The 22,770-nt window shown below is 38.6% G+C and overlaps 2 protein-coding genes across 3 annotated transcripts in view; one reads left to right on the top strand and one right to left on the bottom strand.

Annotated features, from left to right (window-relative positions):
• LOC136263039 (sodium-coupled neutral amino acid transporter 7-like) overlaps positions 1 to 20,302 on the bottom strand; it is a 27,495-nt gene extending 7,193 nt beyond the window's left edge. Inside the window, exons 1-6 of one of the 2 annotated variants that reach the window (XM_066057489.1) lie at positions 19,910 to 20,302; positions 18,449 to 18,647; positions 13,925 to 14,069; positions 3,934 to 4,047; positions 3,669 to 3,732; positions 3,137 to 3,408 (exon numbers count right to left, since the gene is read on the bottom strand). In XM_066057489.1, coding sequence (XP_065913561.1) covers positions 3,137 to 3,408; positions 3,669 to 3,732; positions 3,934 to 4,047; positions 13,925 to 14,069; positions 18,449 to 18,647; positions 19,910 to 20,134 — 1,019 coding nt within the window. In that variant the 5' untranslated portion in view covers positions 20,135 to 20,302. The remainder of the gene's footprint in view (positions 1 to 3,136; positions 3,409 to 3,668; positions 3,733 to 3,933; positions 4,048 to 13,924; positions 14,070 to 18,448; positions 18,648 to 19,909) is intronic. The other variant, XM_066057488.1, reaches the window with a different exon arrangement.
• On the top strand, positions 19,875 to 22,770 carry LOC136263038 (uncharacterized). The gene is made up of 2 exons (XM_066057486.1): positions 19,875 to 20,246; positions 21,118 to 22,770. The coding sequence occupies exon 2, from the start codon at positions 21,127 to 21,129 to the stop codon at positions 22,663 to 22,665; it is 1,539 nt and encodes a 512-aa protein (XP_065913558.1). The 5' UTR covers positions 19,875 to 20,246; positions 21,118 to 21,126; the 3' UTR covers positions 22,666 to 22,770.

The following is a 22,770-nucleotide window of genomic DNA, read 5'->3' as shown; positions in this document are numbered from 1 at the left end:
CCTTTTGTTGACTTACTGATACTCCATGTCCACGTGCAAGTAAAGCACAGTGGAATCGCTGACACACTGTCCACCCTGCGAGAAAGTTACTGGATCTTGAAAGGAAGGCAAGCTGTGAAACGAGTGTTAAACTCATGTGTTGTTTGTAGCAGATTCGAGGGAATTCCATATGCGTCAGTCAAGTCTCCAGACCTGCCAAGTCTTAGAGTATCAGAAGATGCTCCATTCACAAATACTGGAATAGATTTTGCGGGGCCTCTCTACACCTTTGAAACCTCAACTGGTGGCGACTCCAACAAGGCTTATGTGTGTCTGTTCACCTGCGCTTCTACAAGGGCTGTGCATTTGGAACTGGCACAAGATCTGTCTGTTAATACTTTCCTTCGATTGTTTAGACGTTTCGCCAGCCGTAGAGGGCTTCCGTCAACACTCATAACTGATAATGCTAAAACCTTCAAGGCTTCATCTCAGATCATAGCACGGATTTCTCAAGCATCAGAAGTAGTACAGTTTCTAAGTAATCATCGGATCACCTGGACCTTTATAACTGATCGGGCTCCCTGGTGGGGTGGATTTTGGGAGCGACTGATCCGCTCAGTGAAACGCTGCCTTAAAAAATCTATTGGTCGAGCCAACTTGTCTTTCGATGAGCTCCACACAGTTATCGTGGAAATAGAATCAATTTTGAATGCAAGACCCATCACATACCTTTATGATGACCAGGAGGGAATTAGCACAGCACTGTCTCCCTCTCACCTAGTTTATGGTAGAAAGATCACAACGATGCCGAATTCTGAAACCTTTGAAGTTATCAGTACGCATCAATCTCTCACAAGAAGAGCTAAACACCACAAGCATTTATTGTCTCAATTTACTATGAAGTGGAGAAAGGATTATTTGTTGAGTCTGAGAGAACACCATCGTCAGGGAACCAGTAGTAAAGGAAGTTTATCAATTAAATTGGGAGATGTAGTCCTAGTTAAAGGTGATCTATCCAACCGAGCATTTTGGCGACTGGGAGTGGTAGAGGAGTTATTACCAGGAAGAGATGACAATGTCCGAGCAGCTGTAGTCAAAGTCGCTGACAAGTCTGGTGGAAAAAGAGCAGTTTTATTGAGACGTTCCATAAAGCACCTATACTCCCTTGAAGTGAAAGCTCAGTCTCCCCTGTCGGAGAGAGCAAGACAAGTCGCTTTGAATCCTCCAACTGTTCCGGCTGCTGAATTGTCTGAAGAACATCAGTCTACCCAAGGGAATGATGGAACACTCAGTCGGCGTCCTCGTCGTCAGGCAGCAATAGCTGGGGAGAAGTTGCGTAGAGGTCAGAAGTGAGCTGAAACTGAACCCATTTCAATTGTTATGTTAGGCTATGATTTCATTTTCTTTCCTTTAGTTGTACTAGTTATGGTTTTTTCATTTGCTTTTCATCTTGTAATAGGTTAGGTCACTATGTATGCTTGATTTTCACCCGCAAATCAATCACGGGGAGTGTAACAGAACAGAAGCATAATGTGTTGTAATTGTTTTAAAAATAATTATTCGCTCACGTGAACAAAACCGTAATGGCCGTCGACATGGGGTGCTAACGGAATCCCTTCGCATCGCCAAAGGGGGTGAAATTAGTTGTGCTAATCGTCGTGGAGTTTGTGCTAGAACTAGTTTTGTTACAGTGCATTTCCCCTTATGGTATCTTGAGCACAGTAGGGATATAACACTTCTTATTGTTTTACTGTGATTTAATTTCGTGCACTTGTTTCAGTACTTTTTATCGATGTGCTATGGTCCCTACTGTAGTTGAAAATTCCATTTTTTTTGTGTATTTGTTGTAATATATAACAGCCCGCTTACACTAGCCATCTTAAACGCCACTCAACAATCAATCTGTATTGCACTGAAGTTAGTAGTATAAGCTGTAAGAGTGTTGAAGATCATATTTTCTTTCCAAAGTGATCACGACATATCTTGTTTAGTTATACAAACAGACTGTTTTCACATGCAATGCTGCTGCTAAGATAGATAACTTAGTGAAAGCAACACATTTTGACAAATGTTGATAACAATATTCCATACATTGAACTATTGAACATATGTCACATAACTGGGGAAAACTATGTTTTCAAACATATTTTATAATTGTGACCCAGTCTGCGAGAAGGGATCTTATACCTTTTCAGTTGCATGTAACTTGACTTGTGAATGTGGTATCACCCTGAAATTTGGTCCCCTTGCAGACATGGGACCAAGTACATTTGAAAGTACATAAGTAAAGTACAAGTACTTTTGAATTTTCCAAGTATAAGTACAAGTACTCTGGCGACAATCAAGAGAGTACTTAAGTAAAGCACAAGTATATGCTGGAAGTACTCAAGTAAAGTACAAGTATATAGCAAAATGTACACTTATTCAGTGTATTGTAGTATGTAAGTGTACCTAGTGGGGTTGGTACTTTCAGGTTTTTGTCAACTATTCACTCTCTTAAACACTTAAAATGCACTAACTTTAGCAGCAGCATTGTTTTTATTTGCCAGAATTCTATGACATCATTAATCGTGGCTACATGGTACATAGTAAGGTTAGGGAAGGCACTAGAAGAATTGTACAATGCACCTTCATGCAATTTTGTTATGTACCCACTGTGTACAAACTACGTACAATGTTTGCAGTACTTACAAGTACTTTAAGTACTCAAGTACATAAAGTACTTAGCAAAGTACTTGAGTATAAGTACAAGTACACTGGGGAAATCAAGGAAGTATTTAAGTAAAGTACAAGTACTTTCAAATCTGTACTTAAGCGTACTTAAGTATAAGTACTCATGTACTTGGCCCCATGTCTGTCCCCTTGTACCCCTAACATAGCACTATGGCTCGGTGTAATATGAAGATGATAGGTTGAAAACAAGAGGAGTTATGATTAGTCAAACTTGACAATTTGGAAAGGCTATGAGACCCTTTTTTGCAGACCGGGTCACAATTTATGAAATCACTAGACAGGAGATACAATGACTGGAGACAGATCCTAGGAAGTACTTGAAAAACACGGAGGTTGTAGAGAATTAGTCAAACTGCCATCCTTTAGTGATTTCATTTCCGAAATTGTTTATTTAACTTAAATTCCAATTGCAGACATCACATACCTTCCCACAAAGTGCAGAATTGGGTAAGACGTAATGATACATATTGTCAACATCACTCTGGCAACATTCACAGGTATGTCTTTAGGGCAATAATTTCGCAGTATATCAGCATCAATACAGGTTGGCCGGCCATGAAATGTTAGGTATCCAAACGTTCCAGTGAGGCTGTACACGCCTACACAGACAGCTATTCCAATGGCAACAACAACAGCATATCGTCGTAGTGACCTCATCCGTAAACCAGCATAGATTGGGACTGATGAAATGTGACACTGAAGATAACACAAGTATGTAATTAAAAATATCACCAACTAACAGAAACCAATCCTTTAAGGACAACAACAGTGACACTACACCCACACAGAGAAAAGGTCAATAAAAATTACAGACCATGTCAAACTGCAAGTACTTCCACTTCTAAATATGGCATACATATATAATATAAAGTAGTTATTGCTCCCTATATAATTGAATAACATCAGTGGATACACACAATTATCGAATAACTGTTTCAGCAGACACACACACGTACTTGATAACCAAAGCAGATTAATGGAATAGCATTGAACACGTCCATCCAAGATCTGTGACAGTCACTGGACAAGAAGAAAGACACATAACAGTAGACAAGCCATTGTACCGTAGTTACACAAAACCATTAGGCAATGGCAAACATTTTACCTAACAGCAAACAATTGGTTTTGGACAAAACATTTGCACTATGCATATTTCTCAATGCTTTCCACCATAATTCTTTACACTACAAATGTCATTCATACAGTACAACAAAGACCAACCTGCTTAAAGGTTGTGGTCTGTGGCATGTGAAGTATTGATCATCATCATGTATCAAGAAGTATTTGATGCTCACAATGATGGCGATGTACACGCAGCCCACCACTCCTAATATGCTGTGGAGAAATGACACTGAAAATGACACTGAAAATGACAACCACTCTATCACTGTCAACTGGAGTATATGTATGTAATATTAGAGTAATTGAATTAAGTTTGTCTGAATAGTTTTGTGATTGAACTAATACATAGCTGCTTGCTGATTCAGAGGCCCCACTGTTTCATTCATGTTAACCAAAATGCAATATAAACGGTTAGTCAGCTGTGAGGTATGTGTGTGTGTGTGTGTGTGTGCTGTGCGTATGCTAGCTGTGTGCGAATGTGGTTAATGTTCTGGGGTATATTTGCGTAACCATGGATATGTATGTAAGCATACAACAGTATACATATGTTTATATGTAAGCACCTATAAGAACTTATGTTAACAACGACTACATACTTGCAAAAAATGAATACTAAATTTCCTATTCTAACATTTCATGTCCCATCTGTCACAACAGGTGTCCCATTAATTGTTGTCTACATCCTTAGGAAATGAAAAACATTATGATGTAATGCCATTTGCTGTTCAAATTTGATTTATACTATGCATCACCCAACACTTCAATATTTTGACTACAATAGTATTTTTAAAAATTGTGAATTTAAAAAATGAAGTAGGGATCTATGCAATAATGAAACAAGAGATGAATGATGGTATTACAGCATAGCTCGGTGGAAAAAGTCCCTACTTTGGCACATTAGCTGTAACAATTACTTTATAAGGTCTTGTCTTCTGTTAAGTAAATAGCTAGATTGTGAAGAGGTGTGGTCTCCATACTCTATCGCGATTAGTCAGCCTAGATGGGTGTGGTCACAAACCTATCGCAAACTAGACTGGCGGTTCCTGCCCTTTTGTATGGTTCCGCAGACAAATCGCAAACGGGATCCTAATCGTGAAGTTGCAGATATCTAGCTAGTATACCTCTTATAGTAGCACCAGGACTGAAGCGTTCCAAAAATCCAGCTCTGAAATAATTCTGTGGAGTCTAAAGATGCTATTGAAAGAAAGTGTTGAAATGGAAAATTAATGCCTTGATATGGTTTCAATGGATGAAGAAGAAGACAAGCAGCCTGATTGGAGAAAAAAGAAAAGACAAGGCGCAGAGGGCCTACACTCGTTGAAACCCCAAAAGGCACATTCCACTGGTGAGCTTGTTATTGTGGCATAAAATGATGGTCGTGCCCTGCTTCATTTAGGCTCTAGCCTTGCAACTGTGGTCAGTCAGACTAAAATTCGAGTTTGAGCGATTTTAAAAAAATTATGTATCTGGCTACCTGTAAGTGTTTTGTTAAATTTTATGCTGTTATATACATATACATATATATATCAAGACACACGGTAGTGTGTCGTGCGGCCCAAGAAGCCGGCGCATAACACCCGTGAGTATATTGACAGGAAGAAAGAAAACGCAATTTTCGCACGTCCGTAGCTCTGTGCTTCCTTGATGAAACAAGACGATTTTTGCTGTGGACATTCCCTCCAACTGCAGCACTCCATATTCCAAATTTGAGCGAAATCGCTTCGCGCGTTCCGGAGATATGCGACTTCAAAAATTGGCTCAGTTTCTTCGTTTTTTTTTTTTTTCATCTTATTTTTCTTTTTCTTGTCGCACACTTACAAAAACTGCTATAAAACTCGAACGCCATATCCGATTGCCTTGAAATTTGGCACACAGAAGGGGGATATAAAGGCGCATCTCGGTACCAACTTTGGCTGGAACAGGCAAAGAGTTATGAGCAATTATTCACGAAAAATAACACCAATATGTTGTCACGCCTACAGGGTAAACCGCGTATGGGAAGAAGCTGAAAATCGGTGGGTGAATAGGTTAACTATTGAACCTCAAACCTGTTGTGGTTTGAAAGAAATCGAGCTAAAAACCAGGAAGATACAACGAAAAAACCAACAGTGTGTAACAATTACGCAATCGAGATCAGCTAATAAAAAAACGACTGCTTGCCACGCCTACCAGATAAACCGCTTAGGGTAATGCTTTGAAAATCGTTGTACAGATGGAGTAATCATCTTAGAAAGGCTCATCAATGGTGTAGAAGAATCAGACTTAAAGCCACGGAGTTATAACACGAAATCCAACTTGGTGCGGCAAGTGCGAGATCGAGATACTCTAATAGAGCAGTCATCCTAATAGAACAGTCACGCTGAAGAGAATTCAAGAGATCAGCTAGAAACAAGAAACCTGTATAGAGATCAGCTACACACAAGTCACCCTGTAGAGAGATCAGCTAGAAGAAGTTACCTTGTAGGGAGTTCATGCAACTATGGAAAGAGATAGTTCAGCTAGAAAAAATCACCTTGTAGAGTTCAGCTACAAAGAAACCACCATGTAGAGAGTTCAGCTACAAACAAATCGCCCTGTGCAGAGATCAATAGAAGAAGTTACCTTGCAGAGAGTTCAGCTACAAAGAAACCATCATGTAGAGAGTTCAGCTACAAGCAAATCTCCCTGTAGAGAGTTCAGCTACAAGCAAATCTCCCTGTAGAGAGATTAGCTAGAAGAAGTTACCTTGTAGAGAGTTCAGCTACAAAGAAACCATCATGTAGAGAGTTCAGCTACAAACAAATCTCCCTGTAGAGAGATTAGCTAGAAGAAGTTACCTTGTAGAGAGTTCAGCTACAAAGAAACCATCATGTAGAGAGTTCAGCTACAAACAAATCTCCCTGTAGAGAGATCAGCTAGAAGAAGTTACCTTGTAGAGAGTTCAGCTTCAAACAAATCACACTGTAGATAGATCAGCTAGAAGAGGTCACCTTGTAGAGAGTTCAGTTACAAAAAAACCACCATGTAGAGAGCTCAGCTACAAACTAGTGACCTTGTAGAGACATCAGCTAGAAGAAGGTACCTTGTAGAGAGTTCAGCTACAAAGAAAACATTCTTTAAAGAGCTCAGCTGCAAACAAATCACCTGTACAGAATTCAGCTACAAATAAATCACCCTGTAGAAAGATGAGCTAGAAAAAGTTACCTTGTAGAGAGTTCAGTTACAAAGAAACCACCATGTAGAGAATTCAGCTACAAACTAGTGACCCTGTAAAGACATCAGCTAGAAGAAGTTACCTTGAGAGAGTTCAGCTACAAAGAAATCATTATTTAAAGAGCTCAGCTGCAAACAAATCACCTATACAGAATTCAGCTACAAACAAATCACCATGTAGAGAGATCAGCTAGAAGAAGTTAACTTGTAGAGAGTTCAGCTACAAAGAAACCATCATTTAGAGAGTTCAGCTTCAAACAAATCACCTGTAGAGAGTTCAGCTACAAACAAATCTCCCTGTAGAGAGATCAGCTAGAAGAAGTTACCTTGTAGATCGTTCAGCTACAAACAAATCACCCTGTAGAGAGATCAGCTAGAAGAAGTTACCTTGTAGAGAGTTCAGCTACAAAGAAACCACCATGTAGAGAGTTCAGCTGCAAAGAAATCACCCTGTAGAAAATTCTGCCACGAACAAATTGCCCTGTAGAAAGATCAGTTAGAAGAAGTTACCTTGTAGAGAGTTCAGCTACAAAGAAACCATTCTGTAAAGAGCTCAGCTGCAAACAAATCACCTGTACAGAATTCATCTACAAACAAATCACCCTGTAGAGAGATCAGCTAGAAGAAATTACTTTGTAGAGAGTTCAGCTACAAAGAAACCACCATGTAGAGAGTTCAGCTGCAAAGAAATCACCCTGTAGAAAATACAGCCACAAACAAATTGCCCTATAGAAAGATCAGTTAGAAGAAGTTACCTTTTAGAGAGTTCAGCTACAAAGAAACCACCCTGTAGAGAGATCAGCTAGAAGAAGTTACCTTGTAGATCGTTCAGCTACAAACAAATCACCCTATAGAGAGATCAGCTAGAAGAAGTTACCTTGTAGAGAGTTCAGCTACAAAGAAACCATTTTGTAAAGAGCTCAGCTGCAAACAAATCACCTGTACAGAATTCAGCTACGAACAAATCACCCTGTAGAGAGATCAGCTAGAAGAAGTTACCTTGTAGATAGTTCAGCTACAAACAAATCTCCCTGTAGAGAGATCAGCTAGAAGAAATTACCTTGTAGAGAGTTCAGCTACAAAGAAACCATTCTGTAAAGAGCTCAGCTGCAAACAAATCACCTGTACAGAATTCAGCTACAAACAAATCACCCTGTAGAGAGATCAGCTAGAAGAAATTGCCTTGTAGATAGTTCAGCTACAAACAAATCACCCTGTAGAAAGATCAGTTAGAAGAAGTTACCTTGTAGATAGTTCAGCTACAAACAAATCTCCCTGTAGAGAGATCAGCTAGAAGAAATTGCCTTGTAGAGAGTTCAGCTACAAAGAAACCATCATGTGGAGAGTTCAGCTGCAAAGAAATCACCACTGCCCAAATTTCAAGGCAATAGCTCTTTCCAATCTGAAGTTATCAATTGTCAAGGTTGGCAAATTGGATGTGTGTGGAAGGCCCCTTTTTGCAAATCTGGTCACATATGTATTATATATATAATTTGTACATTTACTGATAAAATATTTAAAGTACATCTACTTCATCTTTACTTCTTCCTGTAGTAAAGAAAAAAACATAGGTTAAAAAAATCCCAAAGCTGGCCATAGGCCGGCTTTGGGGTATACAAACACAAAAAGAAATGAAATCTAATCCAAAACAGCCAAGCTGTAAAAAAAAGTGTGCGGCCCTCAGAAAGGCTATGGTGAAAAAAGATGTGAAATCCAAGGTGGCGGCCAAGAAATGGCTGTGATGGTAGGTTAATGGTAAAAATTTTAATAACGACAATTCAGGTGAATTTTTGTGCTGCTTCACAAAATTCACCTGAATTGTCATTATTAAAATTTTTACCATTAACCTACCATCACAGCCATTTCTTGGCCGCCACCTTAGATTTCACATCTTTTTTCACCATAGCCTTTCTGAGGGCCGCACACTTTTTTTACAGCTTGGCTGTTTTGGATTAGATATATATATCATACGAACTAGTACTATTTCATAAAGGTCATTTTTGTCACATAAGATGTCTCTAGGGTGAATTTATTTTGGGCAGCGCATAAAAATTTCAGGGCAATTCCTAATTAAATGGTACTACCATACTGTTTGATAGTGAAGATAGACTTTCCCAGAACATTCACATAGAGAGAAGACACTGTGCATGTGTGCGTGTGTGTGCGCTGCGTGCACACCAACTGCCGCCACCTGCTCACACAGCAGGTGAAGGTCCAAGTAGGACTTTGGGTGCCCACACATTCACCTGTGAGACATGTGTACTGTAATAGTATGTAGTTGCATTTGGGGTAAGTACTTATTGTAGGTCAATAACTGTAAATTATAATCAGTGGTATGCTTTTAAAAATGAGTAGTCTGGTCATGTTAGCTAACACAAGGTGGTTATTTGTTGCGCATTCTCTCTAGTAGAATCATAACCCACTACATTTGGGGGCTTGTCTGAATCAAACAGCACAGGAATGTCGACAACAGAAGCTCTATGCGTTCAACTGGATAATTCCCAGCGAGAGGTACAACTTCAAGTTGAAACAATAAGTTGCGTGCCGAAGGACTGCTGGGAGACCAACCTGACACTGGACTTATTACGGAAATGGAAGAATTGGAGGCATTGGCAGTAGTGTGGGCAGTAAAACACTTTTGTGTTTACTTCGATGGTCATAAGTGTGACATGTACACTGACCATGAGGTACTTTTGTCACTGCTGAATACCCCTCACCCTTCAAGAAAGCTGGTTCGCTGGGGCTTAGCAATACAGGAGCTTGACTTGTCTATTCACTACCGACCCGGCAAATTGAACCAGTCAGCAGACAGCTTATCCAGATGTGCATTGACTGAGGTTGGCTGTGTAGATGTAACAGTAGACACACTGCCTAGACAGACTGCCTCAGCTAGTGAGTTGCAATCCCAGGTATCTTCAGCAAAGGACAGGGAGGATGGGGCAATTGGAAACAGTAGAAATGGAAACTGGAAATGGAAAACGGAAATAGTCAACATCATACAAATGTACCCTAGTGTAAAACCCTTGTTTAGTGGCCACCTCATAAAGACCACTTTCTTATAAAGACCACCTCTGTACAAAGACCACATTGTAAATAGATCCCAAAGTTGGCCAAGAACCACTTTGTGGGTTACCTTTGATAAAGACCACCTCCTTACATGGTATAATATCTGGTAAGCTTCAAACATGTATTTCATGATTCATATCAATGTCATCTCTTTGTCTACACTTCACTCAAGTCATATACCATCATCGCTTAGTTTGTACCAGCATAGATAATACTATGATACCAGAATGTGTCATACAAAAATATTCCACATAAGTGAATGTAGCTAGTACACTACAACCTACAGTATCAATGAAAAATGACGTCACATAGGAGATGATGACCTTAAGAGCCTAGTCTTTTTAGTTGTTTTGATAAAGCGGTCATGACATAGGATGTTTGGAACCTAGCTATTATTGCAATGTAAAGAAGTGATCTTGGTAAAGAAGTGATCTTATATAAAAGGTGATCCATGAAGTGGTCGGTATTCCTTAGCCATCTTTGAGGTCTAATTACAATGTGGTCTTTATACAGAGGTGGTCTTTAAGAGGTGGCCACTAAACAAGGGTTTTACTGTAGGGTACATTTATATGACGATTTGACCATTTCCGTTTTCCATTTCCACTTTCCACTGTTTCCAGTTGCCCGGGAGGATGTGCCACTGGACAGCATACCTTTGGAAACAAGCAGGGGGGAGGTTCCATCCCAGAATTACAAATTGTCATGAAGTACCTACAGACAGGAGTGCTCCCAATGGAGGATAAGGAAGCTAGGGAACTGATCCTAGGGAAAACCAGGTGTGTTGTCATAGATGACACCTTCTATCATGTATCAGCTGATATTTCTTTAAGAATTGTGTTACCAAAGGAAGATAGATTACTTGTGTTTCATGAAGTACATCAAGGGAGGTTTGCAGGGCACCTAAGAGATGCAAAGGTTCACAATCAAATAGGTAAAACATATTGGTGGCCAAACATGCACAGTGATATCAGTAGACCTGTGAGGTATGTGCTTCGTGGAAAGTGGGAAAACCTATTAAGCCGTACCTGACCTCAATTCCAGTGGGCGGTGCCTTTGACTGTGTTGGAGTAGACATCATCAAGTTCCACTGGGAAAAACTATGCGGTAGTTTTCATGGACTACTTGACAAAATGGCCGGAAGTGTTCGCTACTGTTGATCAAACTTCACCTACTATAGCGAAGTTACTAATTATAAGTTATCATGGAGTACCCTCAGAACTGCTTTTCTGTCCAGATTGATGTTGGATGTTTACAAGCTCATGGGGATTACCAAAACTAATACTACTGCATACCACCCCCAAACAGATGGGTTAGTGGAACGATTTCATAGAACCCTCACAGATATGTTGGCTAAAAGTGTTGTGAAAAGTGGTAGGGTACTTCAGATAAGACTTTTTGCTCTCCCTATATTCCAATTGAAAAACCTGGTTTGCAGTCTTTAATAATGCCTCTATATGAAGACACATACGACTAAATTATTAAAAGTAAATTCTTAGAATTTCTTGCAACGATCACTTCAACTAGCAAAAGAAATTTGACAACTTTACAATGCTCTTCTGAATTCAAACTAATTCACTGGGATCAAACCAGGATGGTAGTAACAAAGGATGAACTTCACGCTGCGGAATTGGAAGCAAACCGAGAAGCAAACAACAAAGAGAAGGAAGAAATGAACCAAAATTATGAGTACACTGATAAAAGAAAGCTACAGGGTACAAAAAGTAGCAGTGCACATTGTTTAATGACAAAATGAAGGAAGCTATTCAACAACAGCAATGCAAGATAGAGAAAGCAATTATTGGTGTGTGTATGTGTGTGTGTGTGTGTGTGTGTGTGTGTGTGTGTGTGTGTGTGTGTGTGTGTGTGTGTGTGTGTGTGTGTGTGTGTGTGTGTGTGTGTGTGTGTGTGTGTGTGTGTGTGTGCATGTGTGCCCATGTCATGCAGTGGATGCAGTAACACTCCACTTGTGGCTAATGGCAGCAACGCTATCCATGACAATGTGACAAAGACTAGGCAGCTAGCTAATATTGGCCTTGCAAGCTAAACAACATATCTGTTTCTTTGGCACAGGAGGAGAAATCTTCATCTCCTTAGATCAGGTTCCTGACCCACTGTCCTTTATCTATCCAACCTCCTATAAATCCTTTTGCCTGATGTAATGATTTTCAAATGGTGAACGAGTTACTCAGGCCAGGCAGGAGCTGGGGGGGGGATCTCCCATGAAGATGAAGATTGATTTCTCAAGTGAAGATGAAAAGTAACCGTTGGGCAAGCAGAAGAAAAGAATACATGTACCAGATATACGTAGATACCTTAAAAACAGTAACATAGCAGTAAGCAGGCTACATAACAGCAGTAAGCAGTAGGGCTGAGCGATACTACCGTTTTAGCGATATATCGCGATATTTTGAAAGTATCGATATTGCGATATTTTGTTATTAACTATCGTGATACCATGCCTGTACATTACAGTCATTAAAAAATCCATTTGTTATGCAGTACTTGGCTAAGAATCCTTGTAAATGAAAGTCCACCCATCTGGTTTCCCCTGCAGAGAGGTGTGAACACCATAACAACCTCAAAGCATGTGTTACAATAACTGTTACTGTAAACAAGGATGATAGTGGCTAGTTTGCTATCACATATAAGGACTTCCTGCAGGAATGCTGAGCAATATGCTATGTAGCACCAGCTATGATTGTAAGTATCGTGAACTATTCAGTATCATGAATAGTGGCTTTAGTATCGATCGTGATACTAAAATGGCAGTATCGCTCAGCCCTAACCTAGTAAGCAGGCTACATAACTGGGCCACTACACATTTAGCTTCTGAGTTCTACAGTGAACCACTTCCTCAGTTGATATAAAATAACTTTACCACAGAGCTCATCCTGTTATGCTAAACCTTGCGCAGTTTGTATAACAACCACAGATGGTACTCAATAGTGACCCAATAAGTGTTATCACAACAACCACCAAACCATGTTAGTTTTTAGAAACCATCTCTTTCGCCTTTGAACTATCTGCAGGAAATATGCCAGGGCAAATGTGAATTTTTCAGTGCACAGCAATTGATATTCTATAGCTAGTATACAGAATATAGCCTCTGTGTGTGTGAGGCAGTGGCTAGAGCACCTGGTAATAAAAGAATTCAGGTTTGATGCCTAGTTATGCCCAGTCATTGTTCTTAAGCTATAAACTATACTCACATGATCACATTGCTGTAGTTTACTTAGCTGTATAAAGTGAGGATCAGGTATCAACTGGTGAAGTACCATCATTAAGGTGTTAATTTGGGAAGCAAATGCCAACTATCCATGTCTCACATAGCAGGTGAAGAAGGTCAAAGTGAAACTCAGGGTGCCAACACCTTCACTGGTACAGCCTCCTGCGGGTTACCAGTCCTGCCCCAGGGGGATTTGCCTGCGCTGACTTTTAGTACCCACACACTTTTAGCATCTGAGTAGTACACAGGTGTCCCGGTGCAAACAGTAGCCGAAGGCTTTGTGTGCTGCTGTTGTATGTGTGTGTGCTTGTGTGTATGTGCACGCGTGCGCGTGTGTGTGTGTCAGTGCAGGCAAATCCTCCTGGGACAGGACTAGCAACCCTAGACAAAACAGGAAAGATGAAACGAAGATTGGTATGCACCAAGGGGGAAGTAGTAGCTTGGGGGAACAAATTGAACTTCCTTGAGCTTTTAGTTCACTTTACAGGAAGGAATGTGAATTATAGGATGTAGTGCATACACACAACACACATGCATATACAGACAGACACTACATACACACGTCAAAGACAAAATACACATACATACACTAACATGCACACACACCTCGTATAACTTAGAGATCCAATATTCTTTAACATGAGGAATGGGAAGATGAAGATCAAAGATAATACACTGATGGAAAACTTCCGATCAAAGTACCACTGATCTGATAAGGATTCATTGTTGCTGAGGGTAAAAGCACTGGACACTAGAAGTAAACAACAAAGTGGTTACATGATGTATGCACATTACACAACAACCTTATACCCTATGCATACCCAGAAATGTTTGCACAACCATCCATCGACAGTGTAGGCTACACAATGTCCATGTTTCGTGAAATGTTTTTTAATAATACAATTAGGCTTAATGCTTATGTGCACTCCAACTATCAATTACTTGCAGCCATAGAAAATTCCAATGAGCATTTTTTTTTAAAATGTGGCAACCTATTGAAAGTGTTTCAGGTTGTACCAAAGGCACTTTTGGACTTGCTAACTAACAGTGCCAATGTGCCATGAACGTACTATTCAATAATTTTCATGAGGAAGTGTAAACCTCAATAAGTATGTTTCTTGAATAAGAGGTTTTGTAATTCCATGAACTACATGGTGTGTGCGTGCGCGCCTGAGTGTCAATAATTTGCTTTTCTAAATCATGGAAATGTGTGCATAATGAAATGTTCACTCTAATGTGGGATGTGTGGCTTCACCAGTCATAATAATGTTACAAAAAAGTAAACAAACAAGTACAAGGAAAATTAGGAATATTAAATTTGATTAGGGATCAAAGAAATTTAAAAAAAATAAGTTGTGAAATGAAGGAGGCTGAAGATATACTAGTGGACATTTAATGACGTCCCTAATGTTTCTTTGTGTTTTATAGGTACAATCCATTTATTAATTAATCTTCACAAAGACCAGTGTTTCCCTCATGCTACAGGGTGTACAAAACTAACGCATTCCTCTGTACTTAAAAAATAATTAGGGTTTTAATTAAGACAGTACGCAAAACTTATTTTCTTTAGAGACTAATAATTTATTGTATCCTAATAAAAAGTGTGATAGGTAATACACAAAATATTATATATCGTACAATCCTATTAGGTATTTTATCATTACACGCAGAACATAATTTTTGTGATCTGTTTTTGTAACCAGATAAACAGGTTTACCAGATAAACAAGTTCATAGTCAGCAATAATAATAAATAACTGAGAATTTGTAGTGAGTTTGGCAACATTTAATTCACTAAACTAAAATTCTGTTATCCCCTTTCAAACTGATACAATTTGTTAGAATTTCCCTTACCAAAATTGATTTGTGGTGAGTATGAAGATCAAATAAATAATATCCCCAAGTAGCAGATCTTTGGGTGTACATCGAATTTCTGCAAAGCTTGAAAAGCACTTATTACAAAATTTAACCCCCAATAGTGGCCAATAATGAAGTCCACTGTACAGTGCTACAAATAAGGATCACAAAATCAGCTGTTTATAAAATTTGGAACATATTTGTAGCAAGACTTAATTCTTTGTTGACTACCAATGGCTTTCCAATCTAATATATGTTGATGTTGACACAAGTTGGGTTTGATGTTGTTTGGAAATACACTGTAGCTATAAGGTCATGAGACATGACATTCTAAACTTGTTATTTTTCCTTTTTCCTAGACACTGTCTATGTTAAAGGGCAATGGTTGCCTCCTCTGGGCAATCACATACAGTATGTATACTTATAAATTTTGATGCACGTAATTGTTGTATATAGATCAATGAATTTCAGGATTTTCACAGTTTTATCTCCAAAGATCACTCGTTTCCTACTTAGGTTAGTTATTGCATAGCATTAAAGCAACCATGAAAATTATGCCCCTCGAAAATGTGCATGTACAGTACTGTCATGTGACTCACATCTCGACCTATATTATATACACTATCCAGGGATGTGCCCACAGTGGTCGTCAGTGGTCGGTACCAACCACCACTCAAGTAAAATAGCCACCACTACCTCTCACCAACCACTACAGAATCACCTCTGACATACAAAGTTAAGGCCCCACACTACATTTCTGAACCCAAACCTGTCTCTTGTAGCCACCACTACTCAAAAGCTGGGCACATCACTGACTATCTGTGTAAAACTTGGAAAGGTTACTTTTGACATTTACACTTACAGGTGTACAAATACAAAGTTGATATATGTGACCAGATTTGACAAAACTAGGCTTCCACACACATCCAATTCTTCAACTTTAATCTCTTGTAACTTGACCACTCAGTATGATATTGACCTACAAATTCTTTCACTGCATTATGCAACAACAAGTCAAAATTTGAAAGTGATAGCTTGCTTCTACATTGAGTTATAGTACTTCACAGTCACAAATCTGGATGCACGTGGAAACCTGGTTTTGTCAAATCTGGTCATATATGACATTTAAAAATTGTGGTTTCCCATAGATTATCTATTGTGATTACAAGTGTTTCCCCTCACATAGATAATCTATGGGAAAATAACGAACCTCACATCTCATGTTATCCTTTTAATAACTAAAGAAGTTACTTTAGACATCCACACCTACATTATGTTGCTAGTGGCAACAGTTATTATTATGTGTTGTTACGAATTCATCTATTAGGTAATGGCCAACAGTTCCTTCAACTTCATAAGAGACTTTCTTCTTTGTTAAAAAGTATACTGTTACAATCAATATACAAGCAATGATAAGATAGTAACTATACCAGGTACCAAGTTTGGTACAAGTTAGAGATAAATGTCAACAACACACTGTTATAGAACAGAAAATCACAAGTGGCCATGGTTGAGAGAATAATCACAGCATTCAAATGGCACCACTTGTAAACAAGTGAGATCAAGATTGTACCATGCCTCACTGGTTGATTGCATGATTTGCATCAAACCTGATTACTTTTAAACCTAAAGATCACTGTTGATTATAACATCAACAGTCATCATATTATATTTCAGTTAAAAATGCAAGTACACATACCAAACCAGTTTCTAAATATTCGAGTATTGCCAATACACAAGTAGAATTGGAAACTTATCACACAAATCTGAAATGTGTCATCTTTTGCTGGATGATCAACATTGGACATGGCCACAGTACATAACAACTAACCATAACACTATAGGTACATTTTATTTTTGGTTACACAATTAAGTCATTCATTTAATTTCTCAGCTTACAATAATTCTATGGTGTCATTAATACCATCCCAAACACAATGCAGGTTGGAAAAGAATTTACAACACAAACATCACTGATCAATATGGAGGGACATCTACAAGCACAATACAACAAAGGCGTCTTACAGTTACTAAGAAGGTGGAACGCTTACACAAACCACGACAACAACATTATGAAATTTCATGATGAATACATGGAACCTATTAACAGGGAAAATATTTTTGGGAGGACGCTTTCAACACAACAACATGGAAATATGGAAAACTACCTGCACTATTGTACTACATAATTATAATGTGCACATCTGTAACAACAATTAAAGGAAAACCACACTAATACAGTGCAGGAACAAAAAAAAATATTTCCACTATGGAAATAACACCTTACAGTACTTTGTATGGGAACAAAGTTCAAAATGCCAAAAAGTGTGTTTTTCAGTGAAAGAGCAAGCTGGATACCACAAAGAATAAGTGCATGACTTTTTTGATCGAATAAACCAGCCAAAGCTGTGTGCTTTATGGCTAAAGTATGTTGCATACAGACACACACTCATAACCTGATGGACGATAACCTAAGTCATTTGATTCTAAAGATAAGAGAGTTATAAACAAGTCAACCAGAAAGTATACCTTATAACAGCTAAAGCACTGCTTGCAAGGTATGCTCAGTTGTACAAAACTTAATAACACTTAGCTATGATCTTCAATGGACGATGGCACAAGGGAAAGTTGAGTCTCTCAATCTCATTCATTCGCAATTTATTTTCTGTAGAACCTTGTAACAGTGTACTAAACAACAATTATTCTCCAGGGTATACACAACCTGTGCAACAAACTATTATATACCCAGAAAGATTCCATCTACATAGTTTAGTAAACCAAGTGTATTGAGCATCATAACACAAAGCATTAACACTAACTACAATGTTCTCACTTCATTAATTTTGATATGTAACAACAGTCTGGAGAAATAAGTATTCTTATTCAGTTCAAATGACAATAATAATATTAAGGAACTCTCTACATTAAAACGTGATGGAAAAAATCCATGCAAAGAAAGGTTTCTAACAGAATTATGCCAAGATAAGAAATCGTGATAGCAAAAATGTCTAACTATATAGTGTCACTATTGTGTCCACCATAACAGGTGACCTCTTTAAACTACCGTAGACCACCTCAATATACAGTCAAGTAGGTTCCAAACATAGCTGAGGTATACTTTTAATAAGACCACTTCATTACAGTGACCACTTCAAATAGTCCCAAAACATAACTGAGGGGTACTCCATGACTTCATTAACCTCATTATGGATGCCATATATTACTTGGTAACACATAAAGGTGGTCCAATTAATAGAGTCTCTCTATAGCTCACCATCTACTAACTGATCTCCAATTATCACCAGGAAGGCGATGGTTGTTCCAAAGCAGTAAAGAGCAATACTCACTTGACACACTATACCCAGTGCTCGGCCACACAGTGCACTAATAATCCCTTCAAAAGACGAGCTGTCAGTTTCATCAATACCCTTTGCTAGTATCAGTAGAGACCCCGTAACAAATATTATCAATACCTAAAAAATACATAACATAAATCATCATCTATGTATGGCAAATGCATACATGTACGAACAGCTTGATGATCGAGGCATTGCTCAGAATTTGGCCCAAAGAAAAATGCAATTTAATCTACACGTGTTGTTAAATTGAAAGCACTAAAGACACTTGACTACACTTTGAAAAGTACACGTGTATATAGCTTAATAAACTCTTTTTTTCTCCAGTGTGCTTTCTATGTAGCTTGTATCTCTATTTAAATCACAGAGTAGGGTGTGATTATATAGCAAAAGTTACAGTAAGGTAATGCAAAGTTAAGATCACATGCACGTTATTGTTGCACAGTTCAGACACTATTTGGTGGATGAAAGCCTACAGAGAGGAGATACATCATTACAGCACATTTTATATATTCCATTAGTCTAATACGAGATACTTATTTGTAACATAATTACCTAATAATAAAGGACTTTGTGACCTCACTATTAAAGCCACAGACTGTAGTAATGAGGTTTCACTGTAAAAGAATAGCTTTAACACCTTCAGAACAAACACCAAAACAATTTGACTAAATGCGTTTGGTTGATCAATTGGAGTGTACATAAATACTTTAGATTTTGAATTCTTTCACACTACATGATTTTCTTTACCACGGTGTCCTGGCTTTGGCAGTACCATCAAATCACATAGTATACACAATACAGTACTCTGTCTATAACATTTCCCATTCGTACACATCTGCACCAATAGCATCCATGCAATATTTACTGTGTAAATCTCCAGGCTTTGTTGTCATGTTGTATTACAGTTGTGTTTTGTGTTTCGACAATACCTGTACAGGCTTGCTTTTTGTACTGCTCCTTCCCTTGCGGCAAATTGATAAAAATAATTATATGTAACACGAACAATTGGTATGGAAGAAAAAAAAATACAGGGATGGTTCTTCATTATGCCAACTGCTAAAGTACATGACCCAATAACTAGCTGGTCTAAGGGTTAAAGGTGAATAATTACATATCTTGTGTAGTTTAGCAACATAAATAATAATTTTTTATTACATAGTTTGCTACTTGTGAATCAATAAACATTGCAGCAGCCATTTAATCATTAAAATGGACGAAAAAACATTTTATGACACTACAACATACACCTGTTAACATGATGCCTTGGGTAAGGCTTGACTGATTTCCTAGGTTTGCCATTACTAAGGGTTTATACACAAACATTACATAACACTTTCATGTTTACAAGTATAATATTTATTAACAATGTAACTTACTGCCTCAAGGATAAGAGCTATAGCTACTCCTCCAGAGGACCAGAAGGCGTATGGAAAAGCTAGTAAACCGGCGCCAAGGGCTGCATTAATTAGAACAAATATGGAGCCAAAAGGCGACGTGGTAGCATCTTTCTTGGCATCTTCAATTTCGGTTGCTGCTCTGGTTCTTAGAAGAGGAATGATCGGGTCTATATTCTCTTCAGTACTTTCGTGATTAATGTTCATTTCTGAAGTTCACCCTAGTGAGCATTAGATAGAACGTACCCATGTGGCTTACAGATGATTACGCAACAATAGTTACAAGGACAGGCATCGAAGAGTGACCTTTTCCAAACAGGTAACATAGTCAATCGTTTGTGTTGTATGTCTGAACCCGTACTGTGCTGTATGTACTGTTAACCCTATTTAGTCTTGTTCAAGTCCCGAATTGTGTTGGTTTCCTAAACACATGGGATTATATCATCAGTACACATCCTGTGTAGAAACTGAAAGCAGTTTAACATGTTAATGTACACCATGGGAACCATACAGTGTGTGTCTTGTACATTTATCACGACCTTTATGAAGGATGTGAAGAATTATGTCTACAGTTTCTGGTGTTTCTTAAATTGTGTAAGAGTTTCCCATTACTAAAGATGGCATCATTTCAGGTCACCAGTGTGTATTTTTACTTGTATTAAAAATCGCCAAGGACTTAAGCATGTGGTTAGCATTTAATAAACCATTGTCGTTTAACATTTCGATTTTTCTAAGTGTCCTGAGTTGACCATGTGATACCATTTAGTGACTTGTCGTGTCAACACTGCATTCAAACAGCTGAGTCATGCACCGATTAGTTATGAATATGTGTACGAATGTTGGTGTCAGATTTAATGCCTTGATTCATAGCACACTAGTGTTAATGCTGTCCTGTTTGTAACTTGAGATGCTATATGAACTTTGTGACTATAATTTTGTTACATCTTGTGGTAAAATATTTGTATATGTGTAGATGCTAAATTTTATAGAAATTGAATGGTTAAATTTATAGGCTTTTAAATTAGCAATTGTTTGCTTACGAAATTCAATTAGTACTCCCTTACCTGGAAATAAATTCTTAATTGATAAAAATATAAGTTTTTTTGGGGGTTGCTCAGTGGTGGTTAAATGGTTAGTGTTGTCAGGTTTGTGGTTAAATATTATTTAATTTTTTATTGTTTACTCACTAGCATTGAGGGATGAAGCTGCAGTACCTTGCATTTTTGTGGCCGTGTTTGATGTCCATGGTTGTTGCTGATGATGCAATTCTAGCGCCTATAAAGACTGGCCCTCAAGAAATTGCCTTGGTGTTTATCCAAGGAGCTTACATCAAGCCCAATCAATATGAACCTCTGGCTACTGCTATTCAGAGCAGCTCCGGTTTTGCTCTCTGGATTGGTATACCCGAAATGCCATTAGATTTAGCTGAGCCCCTTGTCTTATCTGGCGCCATTTCTCGTGTACTGAAGTCAATGGCAGGACATGGGATGAATGCAAGTGCTGTTTTCTATGCTGGACATTCACTTGGAGGTGTGATACTTCAGGACTATGTGTACAGTAGTGGGAAGAGTAGCCATGGACAGATATTAATGGGATCATTCTTACTGAGGAAGTACAGAAACGAGACCTACCCTGTTCCGACTTTGACTATTGGAGGAGAACTAGATGGTCTTACTAGAGTGACGAGAATTATGGAGGAGTATTATCACCGTATTTCTGAGGCACCAGACATTAATGTTGCCACCAGATCATTTCCTGTGACAGTTATTGAAGGAATGAGCCACTTTCAGTTTGCGTCTGGCGATCCACCAAAACATGTAAAAGATAATGACCTCAAACCAGAAATCACCTTTGATAGTGCCCACACTTCTGTTGCCTCTCTGGTGGCTGCATTCATAGCAATTCAGATGGGGGATGGGAGGGGATTCTCCACTATTCAGGATGCTGTTGGGGCTGCTGGCAGCTTTGTGAAACCCCTGATCACTGCTTACCAGATGGAGGGATTTTATAACTTTTTACCACCATGCTACGACCAGACACCAGGTCCTTATTGTACCACTGGCTGTTCGTGGACAGAACAAGCTCAGGTTATTATGGGTGGGTTGCCACAAGGCCCGGGGCTTATTGACAAGGATGCTTTTCACCCAGTTTATCAAATCAACCCAGTGCATCTACCACATGTAACAAACAATTGCTCCAATCCTGATTCTAGTTGTACACTCCATTCAGTTACAGTAAGTCAGAATGTGTATGAAGACCTTGACAAACTTGATACTGCATCGACCTACACTTCTGCAAAAGAAATCCGTGCCAAACTAAAGTCTAGACAAACCGTAATGCAGGCAGCCGGCATGAAAAATGTATCATTTAATATTTCTGATGCACCATCAATCTGTAAACAGATCAATGAACAAGCTTACAACTGGGGCATCAACAATGCAGCTACTAAATCTTACAATCGTTACATCTCATTTGGTGAGTATATGACAATGGGTGAAGATCTTGGTCCGTACAATGTTGGACCGGAGTGGATATGGAACCCCCTGAAGTTTATTGAAACTAAGAACTCCACTGGTGGTGCTGTGTTGGAAGTAAAGGCTGTGATGATGAAGACTCCGACTGTTTACTATGTCAAAGCAGCTGCTGGTATGCATTATTGTAAACTGTTATCTCCAGCCAGAGTAATGGAATGGATTTATGTGGATGGACTAAGGAAATATTATTCCATCAAGACCTGATTGTACGTGTGTTATTTGTGTGTTTGTGTGTATGCCGTATTTTCCATTTTGCAGAGATTTTTAACAGAACTATTGTATTTATTTGTTATGGCATTTTTGAACTAA

Source organism: Dysidea avara, chromosome 8 (genome assembly GCF_963678975.1).
Source record: "Dysidea avara chromosome 8, odDysAvar1.4, whole genome shotgun sequence".
Classification (NCBI taxonomy): Eukaryota; Metazoa; Porifera; class Demospongiae; order Dictyoceratida; family Dysideidae; genus Dysidea; species Dysidea avara.
Note: the sequence above shows the minus strand (reverse complement) of the source record. Positions and strands in the feature narration are given on the sequence as shown.